Consider the following 23075-nt stretch of genomic DNA (forward strand, 5'->3'; position numbering starts at 1 on the left):
TGAACAGCTGGAGAATACCCTTTAGCACTTTTCCTGCCTTCAGAGGTGCGGTAGTTAGGGCTACCCTGCTTTAAGGAATGGGTCAGGAGGCCTATGATAGAGAGTTTAATCTTTATATCAGTACAATCATGTTGCATTTCCACATCCAGCTGTAGTTTCTCAGCACAGAATAGCATTTCCTAATGTGGAAGAGAATCTGCAAGTGAATTCACAGGTTTTTGCTGTTCATGTTGTATGGAATTAGCACTACAAATTGTGCCTCCAGGAGGAGGAGCTGGTTTTATTTACCTCTTCAAACTGAGACTGCTGCTAGAAGAATACAGTAATTTTTTTTTTAAAAAAAGCTCTTTAGAAATGAAATAACTTACATTTGCATTAAAAAGTTATTTTCCAGAACAATTGAAGGCATTTTCACTGCTTCTCCTTGAGATTCTTAAGAACACAGAATACATTTATAAGCCTGTAGTCATTTTGAAAGCAATTAGGAATGTACCGTTTGGCACTTCACAGGTACCTGGCAGTGGGCAGGGAAATGTGTTTGGTTTTTTTTACTATCTGTTTAGAAACCTGTCAGTGAAGTGTCCTTGCAGATGCTGAGGGATGACTGTTAACAGTGAAGGAGGTGAATTATTGGAAGGATGACCAAAATGGGTTAAAACAAAACATGTGCTCTGCTTTGCTACAGGTGAGCATATGCTGCCTATCTGAAGTGCTGGCAAGGACACTTTTAAATCATGCATGTTTTAGGAAAATATTTATAATACGTCTTCTGATGTTGGCCTGTTCCCGTCTCTCATTAGCTGGTAGGGAATTGTCTCTGATGTTAAGACTCTAGGATCATGTTTCTATTACTGAGGCAGGTAGTGGGTGAATAAACTTCATTCACGCTCTCCAAAACTTGGCAGCTAATCCTGGTAAAGCAGCAGTGCTTCCCTGCTCTCCTCCAGAGATCCAGATTGCTTTTCCAAGCCCACCTTCCTGCTCTCCAGAGTGGAGGCAGCTGGCATTGCCTGGGGAGGGGGAGCAGGGAGCCGCTTTCTGAAGAGGGGCTCCCTTGCTGGTCATAGGCTGGGGTGCCTTGTTGATGGGGCTGGCAGCACAGGTTACAAGAGCCCTGATGGATAAGGAGTGAATGATGTTAAATGAGGATGGGTGAGCAGGGGATAAAAACATCTAGGCTTGACCTCTGATTTCTTTCCTGATATCTTTTTCTTGCCTTTGATTTCTCACTTTCTGATTTCTTCTCATCCCTGTGTGAATTCTCAGTGCATTACCATGGACACGTGCTACTGTCTTTGAACTCTGGGGCAAAACTGATATGCAAGGCAGAAAATTAATTAAAAGTTTACGATCCTAACATTTTGACCCTGCACTTCTATCATACCGACTGCTATTCTGCCTTTGCACTAGTCTCAGTTAGCTGAATAACTAAGTGAAGACATGAAGAGTCAAGACTGCCCTTACAAGGAATGTGGTAAAGGGGAGGAGGAGGAAAAGCAACGGTGTACAGGATGAGCTCCGCTATAGCATGGCTTCTAGACTTTTTCATCCTGTGTCTGATTTGGACATTGCTGAAGAACTAGGAAGAAATAACAAAAGTTCTTTAGCCGCTTAAGTTAAGGTGTGGAAATCGGCACCACTGTGCAGTGAAAAGGGGCTGAGCAATCCAGTAGTTCTTAGACTAAATGAGGGTCTTTTCTTGCTGTCTGGAAAGGATGGTCATACTGAATGTGGAACAATGCAGAATGGTTGAGGAACAAAGAAGGAGGTATGAGTGTCCATATCTGAGGTGAAAATATTAAGACCAAAGCTTTCTCTTAGCTTACGTGTTGGAAAGGGCTACAAGACTGACTCTGACATGGCAACTGCTGGATGTCAGTAGAGCACTCGGTGTGAGGAAGAGCGTTTCCTTAGCTGAAGATGTGGGGTAAGTACAAGATTTTCCCCTGAGTTACCTTCTTTCAGCCACAGTTCTTTTTACATGCGTGAGGTAGATATCCTGGCAAGGCTGGGCTTTAAGGCGATAACGTGAGTCAATAGGTCCTTGGGCTGTGTTCTGTGAACTATACGCACGTGGTTAGCAGCTTGAAGGGAACTGGGGAAAACATATGGAATATGGGAATATTGAAGGATGACGAAGAATGAACAGAAATACTCTAGGATTTGATGGCTGGGTAGCATGTGAAGAAAGGTTTGCTAGCTTTTCTAAAGCTCCTCTAGCTTTAATCTGAGGAAGTAATCTTGCAGATTTTACACATGTGGAGAGAGACTAGGAAGAAACTATAGTGGTGGTATGTTTGTCTGGAGAGGACCGGAGCATAGAGAAAAGCTAGACAAAACGTTGAGGCAAGCTTTGCTGGTAAGCAGTGCTTTTTGAAGTATTTGGCAGAGAGCACAGTGCCAGGACTGTCGGACTGGAACAAAGGTGTTTTTGAAGACTTGCTACAGGTTGAGAAGCAAATGATTCTCTCTCCTGTGGAGTCCTTGAGCCATAGTGCCATCAAAAGAAGATGGTACACTTTTAGGAGAAGGGATGGGCATGGAGTGGGAAAGGTCTGCGTAAAAGCTTGCCTTCTGTGCTGCTGGTAGTGGGATGGGCCTGTAGTGAAAGTTAGCAGGGTGGACCTGGAATAGGTGCTATAGGACGGGACAGAGCACGGAACAGAGCAGTGCATGAGTATGCAGCACAGAGTGGGCGAGAGGTGAGAGAGGTTTGAAAAGAATGGAAAACTGATAAAACTGAAAATTGTACAGGCTGCTCAGAAGAGGGAGATGGGAAGCTTGTAATAGTGATTAGTATATGGTGAAGAAGAAGTGAGAGTGATGTGGTCTTCTGTAGTGGAACTATACGGAGGTTCTGAGCCATGTTTGGTCCTCTGTGAGTCAGGCTCAGATAAGAGATGGGACTGTTTCTGCTCTTGAAAAGCTATCTAAACTTGTCTGCACTGTTTCTGAAGCAGCTTCTCCACAGGGCAGCAAACACTGTTGGTATGTCCTCAGACCTATCTTAATTTTTCCCCTTTTCAAGACATTGTTAAGAGTGTGTCTAAGTGAAAAACAGCAAGCTTGGTGTGACAGCAGTATGCAGAACTAAATCCTCTCATATCAGTGAAGAACATAACTTCCTAAATAAAGCTCGTGCTCATATGTACATGGCACGTTTGTTTAGATTGTGGGAGTACTCTAACCTTAGGCTTCTTGTGATTGTGACACGGTGTGAAAATAAAACTTGTATTAATAAATCAAAACAAACCCTTCCGAACAAATTGTCTTACCATCTGCACTGGTGTGGAAAGATGGAGGAGATGAAAACTTGGAGTTTTCCAGCAATCTGCTTCTAAAAATACACTTTATAATGGACTATACAAAGGAGAAAGTCCATGTCAGAAGTCTTTCTTGAACAGGTCCGTGGTGGAGGTCTTTACCCTACTTTAAAGAGTACTCTGTGGTTTCAGTATCTCTCATGCAGTAATGATTCCAGATTAGTGGGTGCTATGGTGTGTAGGGGAATATTCTGAAGGAATGGTCTGGTGCCCAGCTTTCCAGGGGGTGAAAAGTACTGACTGTCTGTCTTTTGTCTTCCCTTGGAGCCATAGCACCGAAACAGATCTTTTGTAGAAGGTCTGAAATAAGATTAATTTCTGATGTAAGATGACAGTTTCTGTATGCTTCACCTACGTGAGAGGGTAAGCAGGCAGGATAAATGTCTTATTTCTTCATTGTTGACAATCTTCCATATACATGTGGGTATTTTTATATAGAACGTTCTGCTTTTACTTTAAAGAATCAAAGCTGTAAATCACTTAAGTTCTTGATACAAAGATGTAATATAGCAGGCAAGAGTTCTAGAGAAAGGAAGAGTATCAAGGAGTCAGCGTATACTCTTCATTTAAATTTGTGGTTCTGTAGAACAATACTTGCAAGTGTTTCTCTTGAACAGTGGACTAGAAGACAGGAAAAAATGATAATAACCTCTAAGTAATTCAGAGTTAATCTTTGTGTAGTTGAATTTCTCTTCCCCTTAGTTTTTGAGGGTAAAGAGTGAGCTTTGGTTTGTTTTGAGATGTGATGCTTTTAGTGCTGTGCAGTCCGAGGCACCTGATAAAAGCTAGTTGCCTCTGTTATACCTAGGCACAGATCTGCAGTGAAAGTGAGACTATTTCTGTCACGTTTCGGTATTCCAGATGGGTTGCAGGCAGAGAAAGGAGGGCTGGTATTTCTCAATTAGTAGTGCTCTGAAAATCAGTTCTGTGCCCTTCATAAAGTCAAAATTAGGGATTTGACAGAGAGGATTAAAGTTCAAGTAAAGCAGATCTGAAAGTTAGCTACTTGGGCATGCATGTCACAAAGTTACAGCGGGATTTACTTTTTTGCTCTGGTATTGTACAAAGGGGGGGTCTCAGGCATAGATAGTTGTGAGTGTGCTAGTCTGTTAGGTTAATAGCCTGCTTTTGTAGTCCATATCATAGAATCCTGTGCTGAAATTTTGTCATCAACTTTCATTTTATTGCAAATTTTGTAGTAAGCAGTGTTTGCCTGCTCCTTTTCCCCAGCCTGTGTACCCAAACCAACTTTCTGAAGCTGTAGCATGAGATTTTAAGCTGCTGCTTGGATTGAAGACATTTCTTGAATAAAACTGACAAAACCAGAGCTTCACTTGCACGCAATTAAGTACTAAGACAATCTTAGCTTTCAAGTATGACTTAATGCCTTTTTTGGGCCTGACTCATCCCCTTGCTTCAGTTAACCATGCAAAACTGTTGAACTGTATTGCTGCTTCCCCGCCGCCATATTAATTATTCTCTTCATAGCGACTGCCAGTGTAAACTTAAAACTGCTTCCAGGTAATGGTGATCTCCTCTTCTCAAATATTTTTGTTTCTGTCCTATCTGCCAATTCAGCACTGGTAAGGCTTGGAACATGAGAATTAATCTTCAGCACCGTGTTGGACATTCAGCCACAGCTGTTACTTCATGACATCCAAATTCCCTGTGACTTGCTTCCTCTTGTAGCTCTCAGTCCTAGCACCAAAGTTTCACAAACAGCCGCAGCTGTATTTTCATTATATGGCTCAACTGAGTTCTCTCTGCTTTATCTGTATGGGAAACCTGCTATAGTGATTTGCCCAAAGCTGTTCTGGTAGTCTTTCGAAGAAAGAAGTAAAATTTTAAGGTCTGCTGGCTGTTGAGTTTGTGCTGGCTCTTCAGATTCTGCCAGTGGTACAGCTGTTGCAAATTTTAATCCATAGTTGTGAAGTAATCCAGCACCTGGAACATTGATTATTTTGGGTTGGAATTCAAAAACCTGAATAATGTAGAACTGGCTGTTACCTCTCTATGTTCTGGTGTGAGTTGCTTACCTGCCTTTTGTAGAGATGATGGATGAAGGAGATATGTTTAGACAGCCATGTGATTCAGATATTTTAGGGGTACTCTTTAGCCAGTTTCAGGTTTGCTTAGGATTGTTTGACGCGTAACTTTCCAACTTGCAGTCAAGTAAGAAAGAGTTCTTATGGGCAGAAACCTCTGTAAATTTGTAACCATTGTTTCTTTTGTCTATCCATCTTGTGTACTGCGATAGGTCTTACAGAAAAATACTGTAATGAAATTAATTACTTTATCACATTAAACATTCACAGAGGGTCAGAATTTTAGAGGTTATCTTCAGTTCTAACTGTTTTTAACTTTGAAACCATGGTTTTTTTTCCCTTACAGTAAAATCTGTTTTGATGTGGAGCTAGCAACTGTCCTGTGGTGCAGTCTTTCGCATCTCAGTAGACTGTGCTAAATCTATGGAAGACTAGAAGAAAACAAACAAACAAAAAAAACCCCTCTTTTACTATTGATCATGATTCCCGAACAAGCTTCTTACACTGCCTAGTTGATCTGTTCAGTTGTAAATTACTGAGTTTGAGAGCTGTCTGTGCTCAACACTCTGCTTGGGAAGCAGGAGAGATGGGGATGTTGCTCAGAGTTCAGTGCTCCCCAGCAAGTATTGCTGCTTGTACCTCTGAAGCGTGGGAAGGAGAGTGAAAACCTGCAGGGAGGGGAGTCTGAAAACATCCTCTGAACCTGTAAGACACAAGGACCCCGCAGAGAACAGTGCCAGAACATCAGTCTCCCTACAGCAATTGCCTGAACTAGCTACTGAAGTGTTCGTGGAGACTAACTCCATACCCAGAGAAATCAGAAGAGGCAGCTTGTGGACTGAATGTTAACGATTCTAATAGTTATAGGAGCAGAACTCCAGACTCTGCCTCCGTTCAGCAAATGCGGGTCTGGGGAAAAAACACTCAGCTGTACCTTGTTCCTTAGCACACCCAAAGTATGTGCATTTAACATGCTTGTGTTTTATTGCTTGTGCTTTCCACCCGTGCACCCCTGACTTCCCTAACGGTCATTCTGTCCTGCTGTTAGAGCTTTGGGACTATATTCCAAGTAGATGAGGCTGCTGAACAGGAGGGAGAGGAAAGGAGAAATTTTAGTGCCACCAGACAGAAGGCAGTGTGGGAAGCTAACTGCCATTCAGTTACTTAGCATAGAAAATTCTGAATCCTTATTATTAAAACTATTCATAATACGTTCTGAATAAATAGCATTCAGTCTGGAGGCTGATAAGAAATGAATGCTGTGCTCTAACCACTTATCCATCCCTTCCCTGGCAATGGTGCAGCCACGGCGGTGCTGTAGTGTGGCATGTTCATTTTGTCCTTTGGAGGAAGGGACTTAGCTGGTTCACGTACCTGCAACAGTCTCCAAGTGAACCCCTTTGCCATGCTGCAGACAGGGAGGGACAACTGACAAAGCAAGGAGGAGTTAAATGTATCTGATCTCTAATTCTATGTGTTCTTAACAGGGATGCAGTTATTTGAAATATCAGCTAGGTGTATGAGAGAGAAAACTGATTTCAGAAGTAAAATGTCCGAACTAAAAATGCAGAGAGATGCTACACCGTGTTGTAATCTGGATGAAGGCTTTGACAACTTACCTACCCAGGTTTTGTGTGTTTTGACTACAGATGTACCTTAGTAAAGAAGATACTGCTTTAGTTTGAGTGTAACATTGTGCAAATACAAAAGTCAAACAAGCTCCAGAACAAAAATAAAGTGTAGAATAAAAGCATAACTGGAAAAATGGCATGGATAGCCTCACTGTAAGCAAGAGTTTTCTGTGTAAGCAATAGACAACCTCTGTTATTCAATAACCAAGCAAAAAGAAGCTTGGATCCAGTAAATCCTAATGGGTTTTGCAGATTCTGTAATTGAAGTACCTGAGTATCTATGCTGATGTCAGACAAAATGAAGTGGCTTGTGTGAGATCAGTGTTTACCCATCACCATTTAACATAAAGCTGAGTCCCTTTCCCAGGGTCTCTGTCTGTTGGTGGAAGGCTAGTTATTAGTGTTTGTATACAACTGGCTGTGAACCATCTTGGCCTGAAACAAAATTGAGAACCAAGGGAACACAAGAAGTGGTGGGCAGTGGTCCACTTGTGTGCTCCGCTTCAAGTCATGGGGAAATAACTGCAGAGCACAGAAATTCAAACTTCAGGAGGAACCCCAGAATAAAATACATTTTATTGATCTCATTTGAGCATCACTTAGTGTCTTCTTCTACCTTTCCAGTTGTCTCCCGGCATAAAGACGTCCAGGCCATTTTAATGTTTTCTCTGAAGAGTTATTTGAGGTTTCGTTTGTGAGGAAGCCTGTCCTCCAGCCTGTCACTACTGTGAGAATGAGCAAGAGGCCAAGGGGGGCAGTTAATTTACTGAAGTTTGCAGCAAAGTGTTGCATTTGTGGGATACTTTGAGGGTCTAGCTTGAGAAGGTATTTAGATATTTACAGCTGACTCTACATTATTGAGAGAAATGAGGTCTTCTAGCCATTTAAGCAGAATTCTGATGTGTTATAGTAAGTATCTGTGTGATTCTCGTAAATTTGGTTTAGAAGTTCTAGTTTCTCTACCCTCTTCCTCCCCTCAAAAAAAAAAAGTGGGAGGGGACATGGGAAGATGACTATTGACATGTCAGTTTTCAGTTAAGTGATTAACACAACCACCTTCATTTTTAGGCTCCTAGTGTTTTGGTTTTGTTTTTTTTTTTTTTTTCTCCTTTACATGCATATTGCCTGCTGAGGGCATAGCACATTGGGTACCCAAGGGTTAAATCATCTTGCTTTGGAAGCAGCTGGGCAGTTTACACTCCTTGCTGGGCTGTACAAAAATACTTTTCCTTTGAAGTGCTGGGAGGAGCGGTGAAGGGTAAAACCTGGAGTGGGGTTGCAGCTCACAGCTTGTAGTGGGCTCAGCTCCGAGCAGGCCTCTGCCCGCGACTGCAGTGCGAGGTGGCAGAGAAGGTCAGGGTTTCTTTTGCTGTCGCCTTCACTGTCTCAGCGGGAAGGCTTTCTTTTTGAAATGCTTAAAATGGTATTTAGTTCTTGGAAAATTCTTGGATTGGGACAGGGTGCAAGAAATATAGACTAAAAATATCCTTTCCCATGAAGGCAGGTCAAATACAGGGGTGCCACTGGGAGTTCCTTGGCTGCTCCTGGTGTGGTCTGGTAGTGCAGTACACGCTGCTGCTGCCTGAGATGAGAGACTCAGCGCCACTGAGCTGTGGGAAGGAGGTCAAACTCTTTTGAACAATGTATGTTCTAGCAAGAGCTTTCAGAATTCCTTTTTCCCCCCAGTTTGCTAGAACCTGTGAGATCTCAGGCCTGATGCCATACATTAGACGTGTTGAACTCTCACTTTAGCACTAAAACAGCTGATGGGAGGATGGCAGTTCTGGCACGTGCCCTGGATGGCTGAAACCAGACTGGAAGACATCGTGTTTGTAAGAAAAGCCACTAGGTTTATAGTGCTGTACAGCAGGAAGCCCTCTTCTCTGTTGTATACAGCACGCTACGTAACTGAGTGGCACTGCTGGATATGGCTCCTGAAGAGCGCCTCTTGTCGTAGGCAGAGCTGATGCGAGCTGGGCTCCAGCGCGCTTGCGGCTTCCTGCCACCGCCAGCGGTGGAACCGGGCTCACTCGGGTTGCTCTCTGGTTTTCTAGGGCAATACTCTGCCTGTTGGTAATAATTTATTGACAATATTCATATGCATTTTTTGGGAAGGTCTGAATCTGAGGGATACTGTCGTTGCCTTTATATGAAACTGAGGAAAATAAATTTCCTTTTAGCAATCAGTGCCACTGAAGGGGACAATCAAAAGCAGTTTACCCACCAGCTAATGAGATGTAATATTAAAATGCCTGGCCGTTATCTCTTGAATAGATGAGGATAGTGCTGTATGTCAGATCTCCAAATTTCAAGTTAGATTTATCTTAACTGCCCTTAGTAATCCTGTCCCTTCATCTTTATTCTTTCAAGGATCTGGCACTTAGCTGTTGGTAGGATCTCCAGGTTTATTTCCCTGCTGCTCTGCCACTCACTCTGTAGCTTTCTACCTCTGTTTTTTTTCTGAACACAAAAAGTGTCAAGAATTTAGTTGCTAAAATAAGCAAAATCTTCCTCTAAGGTTTCTGCTGTTGTGTCATACAGTTACATAGAGGATTCTGTCCTTGAAATGCTTGCTTGCTAATACCTGAAGTACCTTGCTTTCCCATTTAACAATTCAGCTGCCAGGGAAAATGTATAGTAGTGTAGGCCTAAGAGTCTCAGAAAAGATGATCTGCCTTCATCTCAGAGCTGTTGCCGAAATTCTTCACTTGTAATCTGCACCGAACACAGCTCTTTTCTAGAAAGTGAGGGTTAGTGCCATGGCAGAAGTCAAAGGTCCCAGAACAGGATTTGGGGGATTTTATTTTTGAGTTTTGTTTTATTTTATTTTTTAAAAGAAGCTGCTACCCGTGTTGGATCTCTGGGTGCAAAGGGCAGTTGCCTGGCTCCTTGCGTGTCGGCGCTGCAGGTCTGTTTGCGTGGCTTTGCAGGTGCAGGAGTTAAAAGAAAACCTCCGGTCCATGTGCCACTTCGGATGATTCCTGATAGTTGACACACTTCAGCTTGATGCTGAGGATGTTTCCCACTTCTCTGTTATAGGAGACATAAGCTGATGGGCCTTTGAATTATTATTAAATATCCTTCACAAAATGGAGTCTAGAGAAACGAGAATGCAGAACTCCGAGCACCTAGGTTGTGCGGCTGGTGTACAGTGACCGTGGCACAGCCGGGAGACTGCTGTCAGGTACTGCACTCCAACGCTCTTGAGCAGGAGGAGAGATGTCGTCCGTCCCAGGGCCCTCACTGCCCGGTGTGCCCTGTCTGCTCTTCTGCGGGGCGAGGGGCATGCGGGTGCGCCACTGCCTTGACAAGGCCGCTCTTGGGCAGGAATGGGTGCTGCTGCCTTTCCCAAAACTGTGCAGGCAAAGCAGATATTATCAGCGCTGGCCCTGGGGCATAAAATAGAAAGATCAAAGCACATGGCAGCAGCACACAGAGGCTCTTCAAAGCCTGAGTAGGGCGGGATTGATAGAGGAAAGGAGAACGCTCTTGCTGATGTAATCACAGCCCGCGAGACAGGTTGGTGTTTTTTTTTTTTTTTCTTAATTTAAACAAAGACACAAAGACAGTCCTTGTTTGTTCCAAGAGGTGAAGCATGTGCCACAGACCTAGAGCAGGGGTGCCTGAGTATATAGAAGGTTTTCAGGGATAGCATGGAGCTCAAGCTTTTTGAAGAAATGGCAAACTTGCAGTTTTCCTTATTTTACTTTGCGCAACTTCTGCGTGTGGTATGCTCTCACTTATGGTGTCCGTGTGGGATGAAGTAGGGAAAGGAAGTAGCAAAGGAAGGAATGCTTGTTTTCAGGCTGCTGTCCTTATTATAGCGGAAACTATTTTGTTTTCTCTTGAGAAATCCAGTTTAAAATTTCTGGGATTTGTATGAAAAGAAGTTGAGCACAGGTGAGGTGGAGTTAGAGGGGAAGTGATAAACCATATCCATTGTCAAGAAGTGGCAGGCTTGTTCAGGCACAAACTGTGAATGGGAAAGAAGCAGTTGTTCTCCCCCTTTGCATATGTGGAAAGGAGGAAGGAGAGGTGTGACTTTTCTGGACAGATGTGCAAGGATGGAAGGAGTTTCCAGTGTTCTCCTTTACAAACCTGACTTCTCTATGTGCTGCAGCTGCAGAAGTGTGTTTCTGAACCTCCATTTTGATTATAAAGATGAGGGATAGAAAACAGCTTTTCAAAGAGAACCTTGTAAAATTGTGAGCTAGAGCATGGCAGTGCAACTTTTCTACCCAAAAGTGTGCCTGTGCAGTGTAATGCAGATGACCTGAGCTACTACAGTCTGATATCCAAAAACTATATGACTTCGTGGCCATGACGCTAAACCTGAATGAGTGAAGTATTACCAGAGAGGCAACATATATTAATTAATGTAGTTGCATTGATTTTATATGTGTTTGGAGCTCACGCAGAACAAGCTCTTCTGCTTGGATGGTGAGCAAAGTCTGCGCGTATCTGTTCTTGGTGTCAACTTTGGGTATGTCTGTGTGACAGAGGGGTCCCTGCGGGAGGGAGAGCTGCTCCCAGTAGTCTCTGGGCAGCTGTTCACTCCGAAACTGAAAACCTACTTCGCCATTCCGCATTGTTTCACGTGCTGATTGTTTTAGAAGAAAAACCTAATGGGATTATCTCAGTCCCAAAATGTATTCCATTATGCCAGAAACCACAGTGGTTATTTCTATCTGGCAAAATCTCCAGCTTTCCTTCCCCTTTAGCCATGAGCTATTTGCAGTGCAGTTCAGATTAGTACCCAAAATTGTGTCACTCTAAAGTCTGAAAATCTATCATCAGGGATAGGTGGCTGCATATATTGTCGACTTTCATGCTTCATTCCAGGGCTGAAGCTACATTTATAGTCTCCTAAATCAGTTGATTACCTTAGTAAGAGATCCCTGCTCAAAAAGTGATGTGTTCCCTTTATTGTGGAGTATGTGGGATGATACTGGCATTTCTATGTTGTCTCATGTGGAAATTCCTCCGTTTTGCTGGTTGGCATCAAAACTTCTTCTCTTCTGCCATGCTCCTTCCACAGATGTGTCTGATTTGATATTTGACACTAGTAGAAAGAGCTTCAGTGCACTTGAAATACTCCGATTTTGGTTTCTAGTTACCAAACCTTCAGGCACCAGGAAATTTGCACATCTTACAGGGCTCTGAGATGGGCTCTGACATGTACTTTTGTTCCTGCTGCAGGCAATTTCCCCTCATGATATGGAGAGGCTAGAGAAAAATGCTGGGGTGGGAATCCCAGCAGTTACCATGACTTTCTGGGAACTTATGCATTCGCTCTAAAATACTTCGTTTTTGGGAATCCCACCCGGATATGTGCGGGACAGGCTGTTCCAGTCTGTTGTGGTAGACAGCATTTAATAAAGCAGAAGTTTCTCTACCCGTAGAAGATGAATTGGAGGGTTCTGCCATTGGTATGGCATTCCCATGCTTTTGCTTATGGTGAGCAACAGAATGAAAAAAGAGGTTTTAATGGATTTCCTGTATGCTCTGCTGAGTTTGTGTGGCCACTTCTGTCAGCAGTATCCATGGCCTTTTGATTCATGCAACCAAGTGAAGTAACACAACTGCCGTGCCAGGTTAACCAGAAAAATTGCTCTGCTTCAGTGGCTCTCTCTGGCAGAAGCCAGCAGCAGATACTTGCGAAGGAACATAAGATGAGAGCAAGCGCATGGTGAGAGTTCTGTACTACGTGCTTCCAGGCTCTACCAGCTCGCGGCTTAGGGCTTCCTATTAGCATCAGCTAATACATGAGAGCTCTTGATGGCTTTTTCTTCCACGTTTTTTTCCAGTCCATTACTTGACTGTAGCTTGCTTGCCTGAATTTGAGAGACCCCAGGGAAGATCTAACTTGATTTTGAGAGCCTTGTGAGGGTTGCTGCATACTCTGCAATGGTACTTATCTTTATTTTTGAATAGCAAAGGAGTCAGAATTGGTGCCCATAGTGCAGGAAGTCTAGAACAACGGTTTTGTTGGTGTGCCCGGTAGGTACTTGGTTAAACTGCTCACTAACAGGAACAGAGAGAAGATTACTAAATCTCTAGAATTTTTCTCATTCTCTTACTGTTCAGCATAAGTTCTGTAGAGTTTTGGTTTGGTTTTTTTTTTTTGTTGAGCTGCAGGAGAAAAAAGTTGCCGGGAAGTTATTGTTCTTTCTGTCTCTTTCTAATTCTGTGCAGCAGCTGCCTGGTCTTTAGCTGCTATTAATGTTCAGAGCTCTTTGAACAAAGGAGCATTAGGCTGATGTAACTTCTCCCTCTGTCAGACATTCCCTCTGAAGCCATCTTTTGTCTCGATGGCCCTATTGTAGCCATTCATATACTGATGAATGAACAGGAAGCTGATGATGATAGTGAGCAGATGAGTTTGATCTTGAACAGGTTTTACTCTGACTCCAGCTTGAGGAAGTTTATGTAGGAACTGAGCTGTACCACGGTCAGTTGCAACGTCTGATTTGTTCATTCACATTTTCTTTTGTTTAGGGAAACTGGGAAAGAATATTTATCTAGAAGATGTGCTCACTTTTTTACCGAGCAATAATATTGCAGATAGAAATCCAGGAATTCTGCCTGTCACCTCTTCATGCAAAGAGAAGTTTACATGAATGGCTGTGTTTTTTATTTTTGGGATCATGAGTTCTGTCATGTTGGATTAGAGGTGACAGTCTCTCATTTGTTGTCCTGCTTGTGACAAACCAGATTCAAACCCATCCTAAAGATGCTAGGGAAGATAACCACTGTGCTTCAGATAACAGTGATCGGTGGGGAAGAAGAGAGGGAGAACTTCTTCCAGCCAGCTCTTCCTTCACATGCATGTTTTAAAGCACACGACTTTAGGCTGATGACAAAATGCAGCCTTAAAGCCTAATGTGAACAGCATTAGGTGTGGGGAAGGTCTTGGCCTTTTTCTTCTGGGCTGGGAGAGGATAGCAAGAGGAGCTTATCAGATGAAGTACCAGCAGACTTACGTCCACAGTGCACAGAAGTGATTTTCAGCGTAACAGGTTAGTTTATAAAGTTAGTTTCTGAAAGCTGATGTGATCGTGCACAGAAACCTTTTGTTAATCTGGGTGAATGTATTAAACGGGGAGTTGAATGCTAGTACTGGGCTGACGTCCCTCCAAGAGGAATGGCGGAGGTAAGGGGTTGACTCCTTAATGTCAAGAAAACTTTACTCACTCTAAGGCTCCTGGGCCTGAAATGACTCATTCTGGCAGTAAGAGGCAGACTGGAAGACAGTAATACATTATTTTAGTACTATGGTAGTTACGATGGTTTGAGGTGCTCTGAAAAAAAAAAAGGCCATGCTATCTTGGAAGAAGGCCAAATATGGTAGAGGATGTTTGAGTGGACTGATGACAAATACTTTTGTCTACTCTGGGCTACCTAACAGAGGCTGTGCACGATACGACAGTCACCAAAGCATCCTAACCACAGCTTTTCTAACACAGGTGGTATTTTCCTGTGGAATTCAGTGCTTGCAATATATATTAGCTTTCTATAGGTATATAACTAATCTATTTTCAAAATGCCTGATGAAATGAAGGGACTTTTACGTGTATTTTTGAAAATGAGCACTAACAGTTATTTAAATATCACTGACAAAATTAGCGGTTCCCTATCAGAGGAATACAGAGATGTGTTTGTGAGTATGTTTGTTCTTTTCACAACGCCTAGCCTTTTCTGTTTATTTTTGTGATCGGGCACAGATTCCATTGACCTTGTCTTTATTTCTGTGTATGTCACATTTTCTGCAGACCCTGCTCTGTGTTTATCTCTGGGTGAAAGTGCCGTCTAAGGACCTTAGTTAAAGGGATTCACCCCAACAAGTCACAGCTGTATATGCGGCGGGTTAGGTATCAGTGCTGATCTTGGGAAGGGTCTTGGTTAGTTGTAATGCAAGCTGGAGGCATGCACCAGGGAAAACAAAGAGGGATCATAAAAGGCTTCTCAAAGTTGTTGCTAAGATTTCTTTTCCTTCTTAAAAATAAAGTGTACTCTGAAAACCTTACCTTGGTAGAGGTAACATTGAAAATTTCATGAGAGTGTTGCAATTACTAGGAGAGGACCTACCAAAGCAGAATATCTCATGAGCACCACTGGGCTCCAAAAGAGGTTGACTGTTGTGTGCAGTTCAAGTCAGTGCAGTGTAAAGCTGGATAGGGAGACTAAAAAAAGGAACAAGTAGGTCGCAAGTTGTGGATCAGCCTCATCGTGTAGTGTAGCAATACTCACTGAAAAAGACTGAATTTTATCAGTTTGGAAAAGAGGCTTGTTGACAAGAGACTTTGAGTAAAGTCTGATGCAGAGACAATGACTAAGGAACAATTATTGGTTATTCCTTGGAGTACAAGCACTATCAGAGCATAGTCAGTGAAATTCACATAACAGCTTTAAAGTTAGCAAAATAATGTGTATTTTTAAAATGGTAAGTTGTGTTACTTGCTGTTGGATGGTGTAAAAGCCAAAAATTCGGGTGTCATCAAAAAGGGAGGAGGCAAAGTCATGGAACAGAGATGCATTGCTTACTATGAAACACAATGTTCTGGGTGAGGCCTCAGCTCTGGAAGTCTTTTAATCACTGGTAGCCTTAATTAACAGGCTGCATCAAAAGAAGAATCATTCTTTATCTATTCTGCTTTTCTTATTCTCCAGACTTCTGCAGTTGGCCACTGCTGGAGATAGATACCGTGCTGGTCGGAGTTTTGGTCACGCCCTGTATGGCTGTTTTTATGACTTGCCCAACATTGCATAGAACTCTGTGGCAGAGGAAGCAATCCAGTCTCTTGGGAAGCATTCAGCTGCTTTAACTACAACTCTGTATTTTCTTTTCTCATAGTATCTTACCTCATTCACTGCACTGTCCAGTTTTTCTAACATGTGACAGAAACGTCCTGCAGACAGCACTTGTTTGCCCCACACAGCTGCGTTCTTGGAGTACAGTTTAACACCATTAATTTCCCAGTCAGTGAGGCATACCTCAATGGTGAGCTGTGCCAACAGTAGATTCACAGGGCTAAACACAAGCCAATAAGTTTTGCTGGACTTACTAGCATGGACTGTATGCCAGTGCTACAGGAGTTGGGTTAAAAAAAAAAAAAAAAAAGGAAAAAATGGGGTGGAGTGGAAGAGAAGAAGTGAAGGGGTACTCTGGAAGAGAAGAGAGATGAGGCAATAGATTAGTGGCCATGGAAAGGAGGAATCCAGAAAGAGGTGAGGAGAGGAGTGAAAGCTGTTGTTGTGTCCTGAAATACAGCACAAGTGTCTAAAATTAAGGGTGAATTGGGCTACCTTAAATCTCGCGCATAAAGTATGAAACACTTGCTACTCCAGCCTTAGCATTCCTATACAATTTAGATAAAAATGACCACGTAGAACAGCAAAGTCAGAGAAAATTATCTGGACAAAAAAGCTTAGGTAAATTTTAAATTTTAGAAACTTGTGATACCTTCATTTTTTCCCCCATATATAGGATGCTGTAGTATAATAAGCATGTACATTAGTACGGTGTCAGAGAAGAAGCTGAGGAGAGCTGTTTTGTTTTACAGTTCTGTAAAACAGTTCAGTTCCGCAGTTCTGTATTCAAAGTGAAGTTGAATTTTGCTCTTAGGTCTCTTAACCTCTCTGTAAGGGGAGTGCGTCAGGTCTCCAGAGTTTCAGGAACTTTCATTATGGTTAGTTTGACTTTGAATAATAGAAAATGAATCCTTCAGGCACCAAATGCTAAGTTTCCATCTTTGAAAGATGGAAAAGAACTAAGGACTCTTAATTTCTTGAGTGTAGAGTAGAGTTCTAGTTCAAGAGGTGACAGCACAGACTGTGAGCGGGGAGTGAGACTGTACGTCGGTCAGCCCTGCGTGCTGACAAAGGGTTTTGAACAGTGCACTGGACTGAGTTGTGGAAACAGGTTTACATCTAAGTTGGTTATCTGCTGTGCAAAATAAAACAAACTGAAGCTGGAAGAGGGAAGAACTTCTTCACAGTGTGTGAAATGGGAGTATTTGCAGTGACTATTTCAGCAATGGGCTACATTAGAATTAAGAATAGCTTTTTATTTTGAAGTCATTCTCCCTACTACAGAACATTCTTCAGTGGTGACTCAGTGTGGAGCTAATCTCACTCAAAATGGTTGCCAGTTGCCACTTGGAACAATAGGACTGAAGCCACAGGCTGCCATCAGGTGGCTGTTTTTAGGAAGGGCATTTTTTCCCCAGTGGATTTGAGTGTTTCTTCCCATCTGATAACATAGAAGGTCTCAATATTCACTGAATTATTGTAACAGAAGACTTTGAAAACAGTGCAGTTACTCATTAATTTATCTGAAATGGAGAACCCAGTGAGCTAGATATTTTCTTTAATGGAAAAAAGACATTAAACCTTAATCTGTTTCCAGGAACAACTCTTTGCACCTGGTTTATAATGCCGTAATACTGGCCACTACTTTTTTTTTTTCTTCTTTTTTTTTTTTTTTTTTTTTTTTAAAGTACTTGATTGTGAGTACTCTACTGTGAATGAGGAAGTTAAGCAGAAGGGGAAAGGAATGATTTCCATACAGTTGTAAAGGAAAATTACTCCACTGGAACAGAAATCCAGCCGCCGCCGTCCTCCGTCAGGGTGAGGCCCAGCAGCAGGCTGGCCTGTTCCCTGCGCCGTGGCGCGGTGCGGCAGCGTAACATGGGTCTGCCGGTGCGCTCCTGGCTGCACAGCGCGCGAGGAGACTGGCTGGAAGAGCATAGCCGGTGTCTCTCTGAGAGCGCGTTGCTTATTCCAGGGGCTCGGAAGTGGAGTGAGTGGCCTTGAGAGGATCCTGGGCCTGTGGAGTTGGGGGGGATGTCAGAGGAAATGGGGGAATGCGTCCGATTCCTGCTGTGAGGCAAGCTGAAGTATGATGAGAGAGTCACCTCTCCTTCCAATAAAGGAAGTCATGTTCCTTTGCATACAGCCTGTTCTAGAGCCTTGTCTCGTGTAGCTGCAGCGGAGGCTCTGGCTTCGCCTTTATTTCCATCTTAAATAGGTTGGAGAGGTTGCGCTGAAGTCTGCTATAACGTTGGGCTTGACAAAAGGAATGTGTGTAAAACTAGATGTGATATTTGGACTTTGCCCAGTGAATGGGAGTGCAAAGCAGGGGCAGAGCCTGAAGGAGGCTGTGGAGGTTGTTTCTTGAGAACTTGATGTTGAGGGAAGAGGAGACAGTCTAGAAACAAACAGGAGGTTGTACCTGTTTGGAGGTCTGTGCTTTCAGAATCAGTTGGCTCTTTTCCCTCTGCAATTTCCCTAACACCTTAAAATGTCGTAACACGGACAGAAGTCGTAAATTGGAACCAAATCCACTGATGTATATTCGTTTGTCAAACTGAAAAAGAGGTCAAGTGATAGGCCTTGGAGAAGAGAGTTAGGGAAAATTTGGAGCACAAAGTGGAGAAGCTGGGATATGAGAAGGCATGTGGCAGCTTGAGGTTGAAGAAGAACTTCTGCAAACTTTACCTTTTTGTCTGTTGCTCCAGGATGGCTTATAAAACATAAACACAAATCTGACCAAAAGGTAAACTCTGAAAAACGATTTAGGATGGAACTCTATCTTCAGATTGTAAAAATTGTCACAGATATTTTCTTGAGCATTTTTCTGGTTGCTGCAACGTGAGCTAAGGTTAAATGTAGGGAGAGGGAAGAGTGCCTTGTTATTTATGATAAAATTCTCTATAAGGATATGATAGTTATCATAGGTGACTTGAGAACCACCTGTTTACAAATCTAGAAAACTTAAAGGTTAAGCTTCAGAGAAATGCACGCAAAGGTAAGAAGTAAGGGGAGGTGTCTGAAATAGTCTAACTCTGTAGCAGCATAATGAATGAAAATGTGTAATTAAGACCCATAATACCCATAGCTGATTTCAATATTTGTCTTCCTCTTAGGTCATAAGAGAGATGTGTGAAGGGGTTTGCAGTGGACTGGGTCTGACGGGGGCTAGGGAGTGATTTGTGCAGAGGAGTGAGGAAAGACTGGACAGTGTATGCAGTGCAGGTAGCTTCATCTCACAACAGAGGGATAAATAAGATTCCTTAGAAATTATGCGACGTAGGGGGAGCAGCTGAGAGAGAATGTGGAGGAGAAAATTGGGTGCTGGAAAGTCTAGTCTGGGTGGTGAGAACAGCAGATGCAGGAACCTGACCTCTGTTGGGCCTGTGCCTCAGGGACATGCTGCTTGCTCTGGGAGCTGAGAAATCAATACTCCCACCAGCGAGCCGACAGCAAATCTCCCAAGCACAGTCTCAAAGAGATGGTGATTTTTTTTTTTCCGGAGAGTAAGCCATGGTAGGAGTGCTCACAGAAGGAAACAAAGCTGATATACAGTGCTCCAGTTCTCAAGGAAGCTCTTCTCTGGGGTACTCAGTGTGTTGAAGACATGGTGACAAATGTCCAGGTAAGCAGCACAACTCCAAGTTTGATCATCGTGTTGTGTGGAGTAGGTGAAGGTCAGTTCTGCTGTGTGTGCACACACGAACTCCTTACTCTCTGCTCTGTTCTTAGAGATACAAAACTAAATAAATGTCCAGTATGTAGGATTTTCAACGCGTCCTTGGTTTCAGTCTCCTAAAATCCTCTGGTGGTATTGCGGGCACTTATGTACTGAATTTAAGTCTTCTGACAACAGGCTTTCTTTTTTTAATCAGCTTTGGCGCATCACTTTGAAAGACAAAAAATCAATATTTTGTTTTAGGCTGTTTAATGTGCCTTGCCATAGTGGAGGGCATCAGTACTGTTGTCATATATAAAAACTTACGAGAGCATCTTCTGAGGCACAGGCTGAAGGAACTTCTGTTAGTCAGAGACTGTATGGTTTATAGAATCTTGAAAGAGTCTGTATGTAAATATTCAAAGATGAGTTCACACGCTGACCTAAGAAATAGGGGGGGGTGTGTGTGTGTGTGTATATATATATATATATATATGAACTATTATGTTTCAGCCTTGAAAAACTTTTTTCATGCTGACTAACAGGTCTAATACTGTATCGCTGTACCTTTTGCTCCTTGGTAGTGCTTCCAGACTGACTTTCAGGCAAGGTGATAGTCAAGAACTTCCTAAATATTAAAACCTTCCTTCGTTTCGACCTTTGTATTGCAACCCAGAGGATTTGTTCAGACCATGTAGTTCTGTGCCATTTGAATTTTCACTCAATCTGTCAACTTTCAGTCTGTCAACTGAAACCTCATACTCAGAAGTGCATGCTAAAAAAGTGTGTCGGTTCGTCCTTAGCAAGTGCCAGCTGCTGCCTTTGTTTGTGTGTTTTGGGGAAGATTATAGGCATGGGGTGGGAGGTAATATAATGAAATTATTTCTATCCTACCATTACATAATTACATAATTCAACAACTGTATTTTGAAGTTCTGTTGGCTAATGAAGCCGCTTGTCAGGGAATGTTAACATTCATTTTTCTAAAACAGAATAGCCACTAGCTTCTGGGAACTACAAAAGTGAGAATTTTAATTTTTAAATTTTTGTTCATACTAGAGCAATTGTGATTCCTCTTTCCTTTCTGGTTTTACTTAGTCTGTTATATTTCACTGCTTGCTTTTGTGGCTTCCTTTCCTATATTTGAGGACTAGGAGTTTAATTTTCGCATGCGATCATCATGTACTTATCTAATAAAAAGAGCTAAAATTCTGAGAGTTCTAAGAAAAATAATCTGTGGTTGTTCATACATTGGCTTCTTATTTTTTTTGTGCAAATGTTGCAGGTAGCTAGGAGTCCGTGTTATTACCTTGTACTTTCTCCAAAGAAAATGACACATGCTTTGTTGGGTAATATTTGTGCAGACAGTTTTTCCTGTGGGACAGTCTCCTAGGCTCCAACTGTGGAAATGGATTTGTATTTTCTGTGAGAAGTAATGGAACTACAGCTAGCTGTGCATTATCTGCTGTACCTTTTCCATCTCCGTTCTACATGTAGTCACTGAGCCAAGGTTTTAATTTTGAACTGAGCAGAAAGTTGATCTTTGGTGCTGCCTTCTGCCTACTGCTGCCGTGGTTCTACAGGATGGATCTGATGAGTTTAAACAGTAGTCGAAGTATCTGAAGTGCGAAAATGGATGGAGAAGATTAAAATCATAACCCTCTCTCTTGTGCTTTCTCTGTTGCAAAGTGCAAAGCTACGCATTTTATATTGCCGGCTAGAGCAGCTCCAGCACTGTCCTCCACTTCTGAATTTCGTTGCAGCCCCAGGGGAAGCTGCACCTCTGTGGCTCTCTCACAGCTGCTGGACTTTGATGGGGGGACATGCCTGTGTTCTCTCCACTGGCCTCCCTTGGCAACCAGCCCTTTGAAGATGACCTCTTGCTGTTTGCCTGTTGTCTCTCTTGTGTTGGATTATAGATGAGAGGTTGGCATGAGGGGAGGGGGATGGGATGGAGTCTTGTGCGTTTTAAGCCTCCCTTTCTATGTTCTCAACTTCTTTTTTTCTCTGTGGCTTTTACCTCTCTATATGGGTAAAATGTTGTCTTGCATATGGAAAATGGTTTCTGGCAGAAATGCAGTTTCTGCTTGGCATTTGTATGTAGGACAAAGGAAGTTTGATTCGTTTTGTGGTGAGAACACCACATTCTTCCTATAACAATCTACTTGCATTTGTTCCCTTCCCCCATCCCTCTTTTTAAGGACAATATTGCTCTTAGTTATAGGACAGCCTTTCTCTGTGTGCGTGTTCTCTTCCTCTTCCCTCCCTCTGGCCCCAGTGAACGCACCTTCTCAAAGACAGCACAAAAGATGTCATCTGCTACTGAAGGCTATGATGTGAAATGGAAAGGGACGCGCTAGAGCCCTGTGGCTAGGTCGAATTTTGCGTGGACCCTGACTACTTTTGGAAATCCAAACAACCAGGCTTTGCTAAATACTGGCAAAATCCTTCATGAGAGTCTTACAGTGAAACAGCAGCTGTAGAGTAAGAAGTAAGGTGTTATGAGGGATCAAACAAAGCATATGAATAAATGTCCAATTTTCGCTACAGTGAAAGGTGAACAGGTGAGGTGTTTTAGTACAGAGCACTGTAACTAACAGTGTGTACACACTTTTCCAAATTTTACCATCTCCTTTCTCACTTTTTTCCTCAGTGGTGAAATCACTTTGATCTACCTGTATCAGCACTGAAATCTATCTGAGGTTTTCTCAGGCTTTACTGAAGTCTGGGCATGGAGACCAGAATGGCAGTTGACGTTGCCATTGAATATTGATGAATAAAGTCAGGAGTTACACGTTACAGGGTATTTTACAGCAACATGAGGAGAATAACTTGGATGTGCCTGTGGAAGCAGTTGGAATGCCTCAGTGCAGCATACCACCCAAAATTAGAAGAATAGGAGGTGGGAGGTATCTGTGATCTCTGCATGTAACTAGTTCATCCTTATCTGTAATATTGCTTTTTAATTGGATCTTCTAGTATTATCCTCTGTTTGGAAAAAAAAACAGCCTCTATCCTTTCGCCCCAGCTAGAAACAGTAAACAAAGATGTAAACTAGTAAAAGTAATAGATTAGTCCCTTGGAAATAAGAGACTTAATGGGACAAGGGCAGGGTTCCCTCTGCTCCTTCTCTAAAAGAAATCTAACATTGATATGTCTTTTTAGTACCTACCTTCTTTGTGTAATTTGTTTATTCTTGTACAACTTGAGCAAAGTAGGACATGCAGATTCTAACTCCGTGCCTTGTATTCTAGGAGCTACTAATGTCGGTGGTGTAGTCTGATCCATTTTGGCAACTGCTGTATACCTAAGTTTTCCTCTGAAATAAAAGTATGATATTTACTGGCTTTCATTTTACAGTCTTCCTTTGGCTTGTGTGAGAACATTTCCCTCTCCCTTCCTTCATTTTCTACTATAACTCTTCTGGTTTAAGTGAGATGAGTTATCTAGGCATGGAATTGTAGAATGGTTTGAGTTGGAAGGGACCTTAAAGATCATCTCGTTCCAACCCCCCTGCCCTGGGAAGGGACGCCTTCCACTGGACCAGGTTGCTCAAAGTTCCATCCAACCTGGCCTTGAACACTCTCAGGGAGGGGACATCCACAAC

General features: G+C 42.6%; 1 protein-coding gene across 4 annotated transcripts in view; it reads left to right on the forward strand.

The window, feature by feature from the left end:
• Positions 1–23075, forward strand: part of ZNRF3 (zinc and ring finger 3) — a 92171-nt gene that overhangs the window by 16290 nt on the left and 52806 nt on the right. Inside the window, exon 1 of one of the 4 annotated variants that reach the window (XM_086761458.1) lies at positions 19368–19435. The exons of the other annotated variants lie outside the window; for them this stretch is intronic. Coding sequence (XP_086617584.1) covers positions 19418–19435 — 18 coding nt within the window. The 5' untranslated portion in view covers positions 19368–19417. Of the gene's footprint in view, positions 1–19367; positions 19436–23075 lie in introns of those variants that run through there. 4 annotated transcript variants of the gene reach the window in all.

The sequence above is a fragment of the Chlamydotis macqueenii genome, chromosome 17 (assembly GCF_036417535.1).
Source record: "Chlamydotis macqueenii isolate bChlMac1 chromosome 17, bChlMac1.mat, whole genome shotgun sequence".
In the NCBI taxonomy this organism is placed as follows: Eukaryota; Metazoa; Chordata; class Aves; order Otidiformes; family Otididae; genus Chlamydotis; species Chlamydotis macqueenii.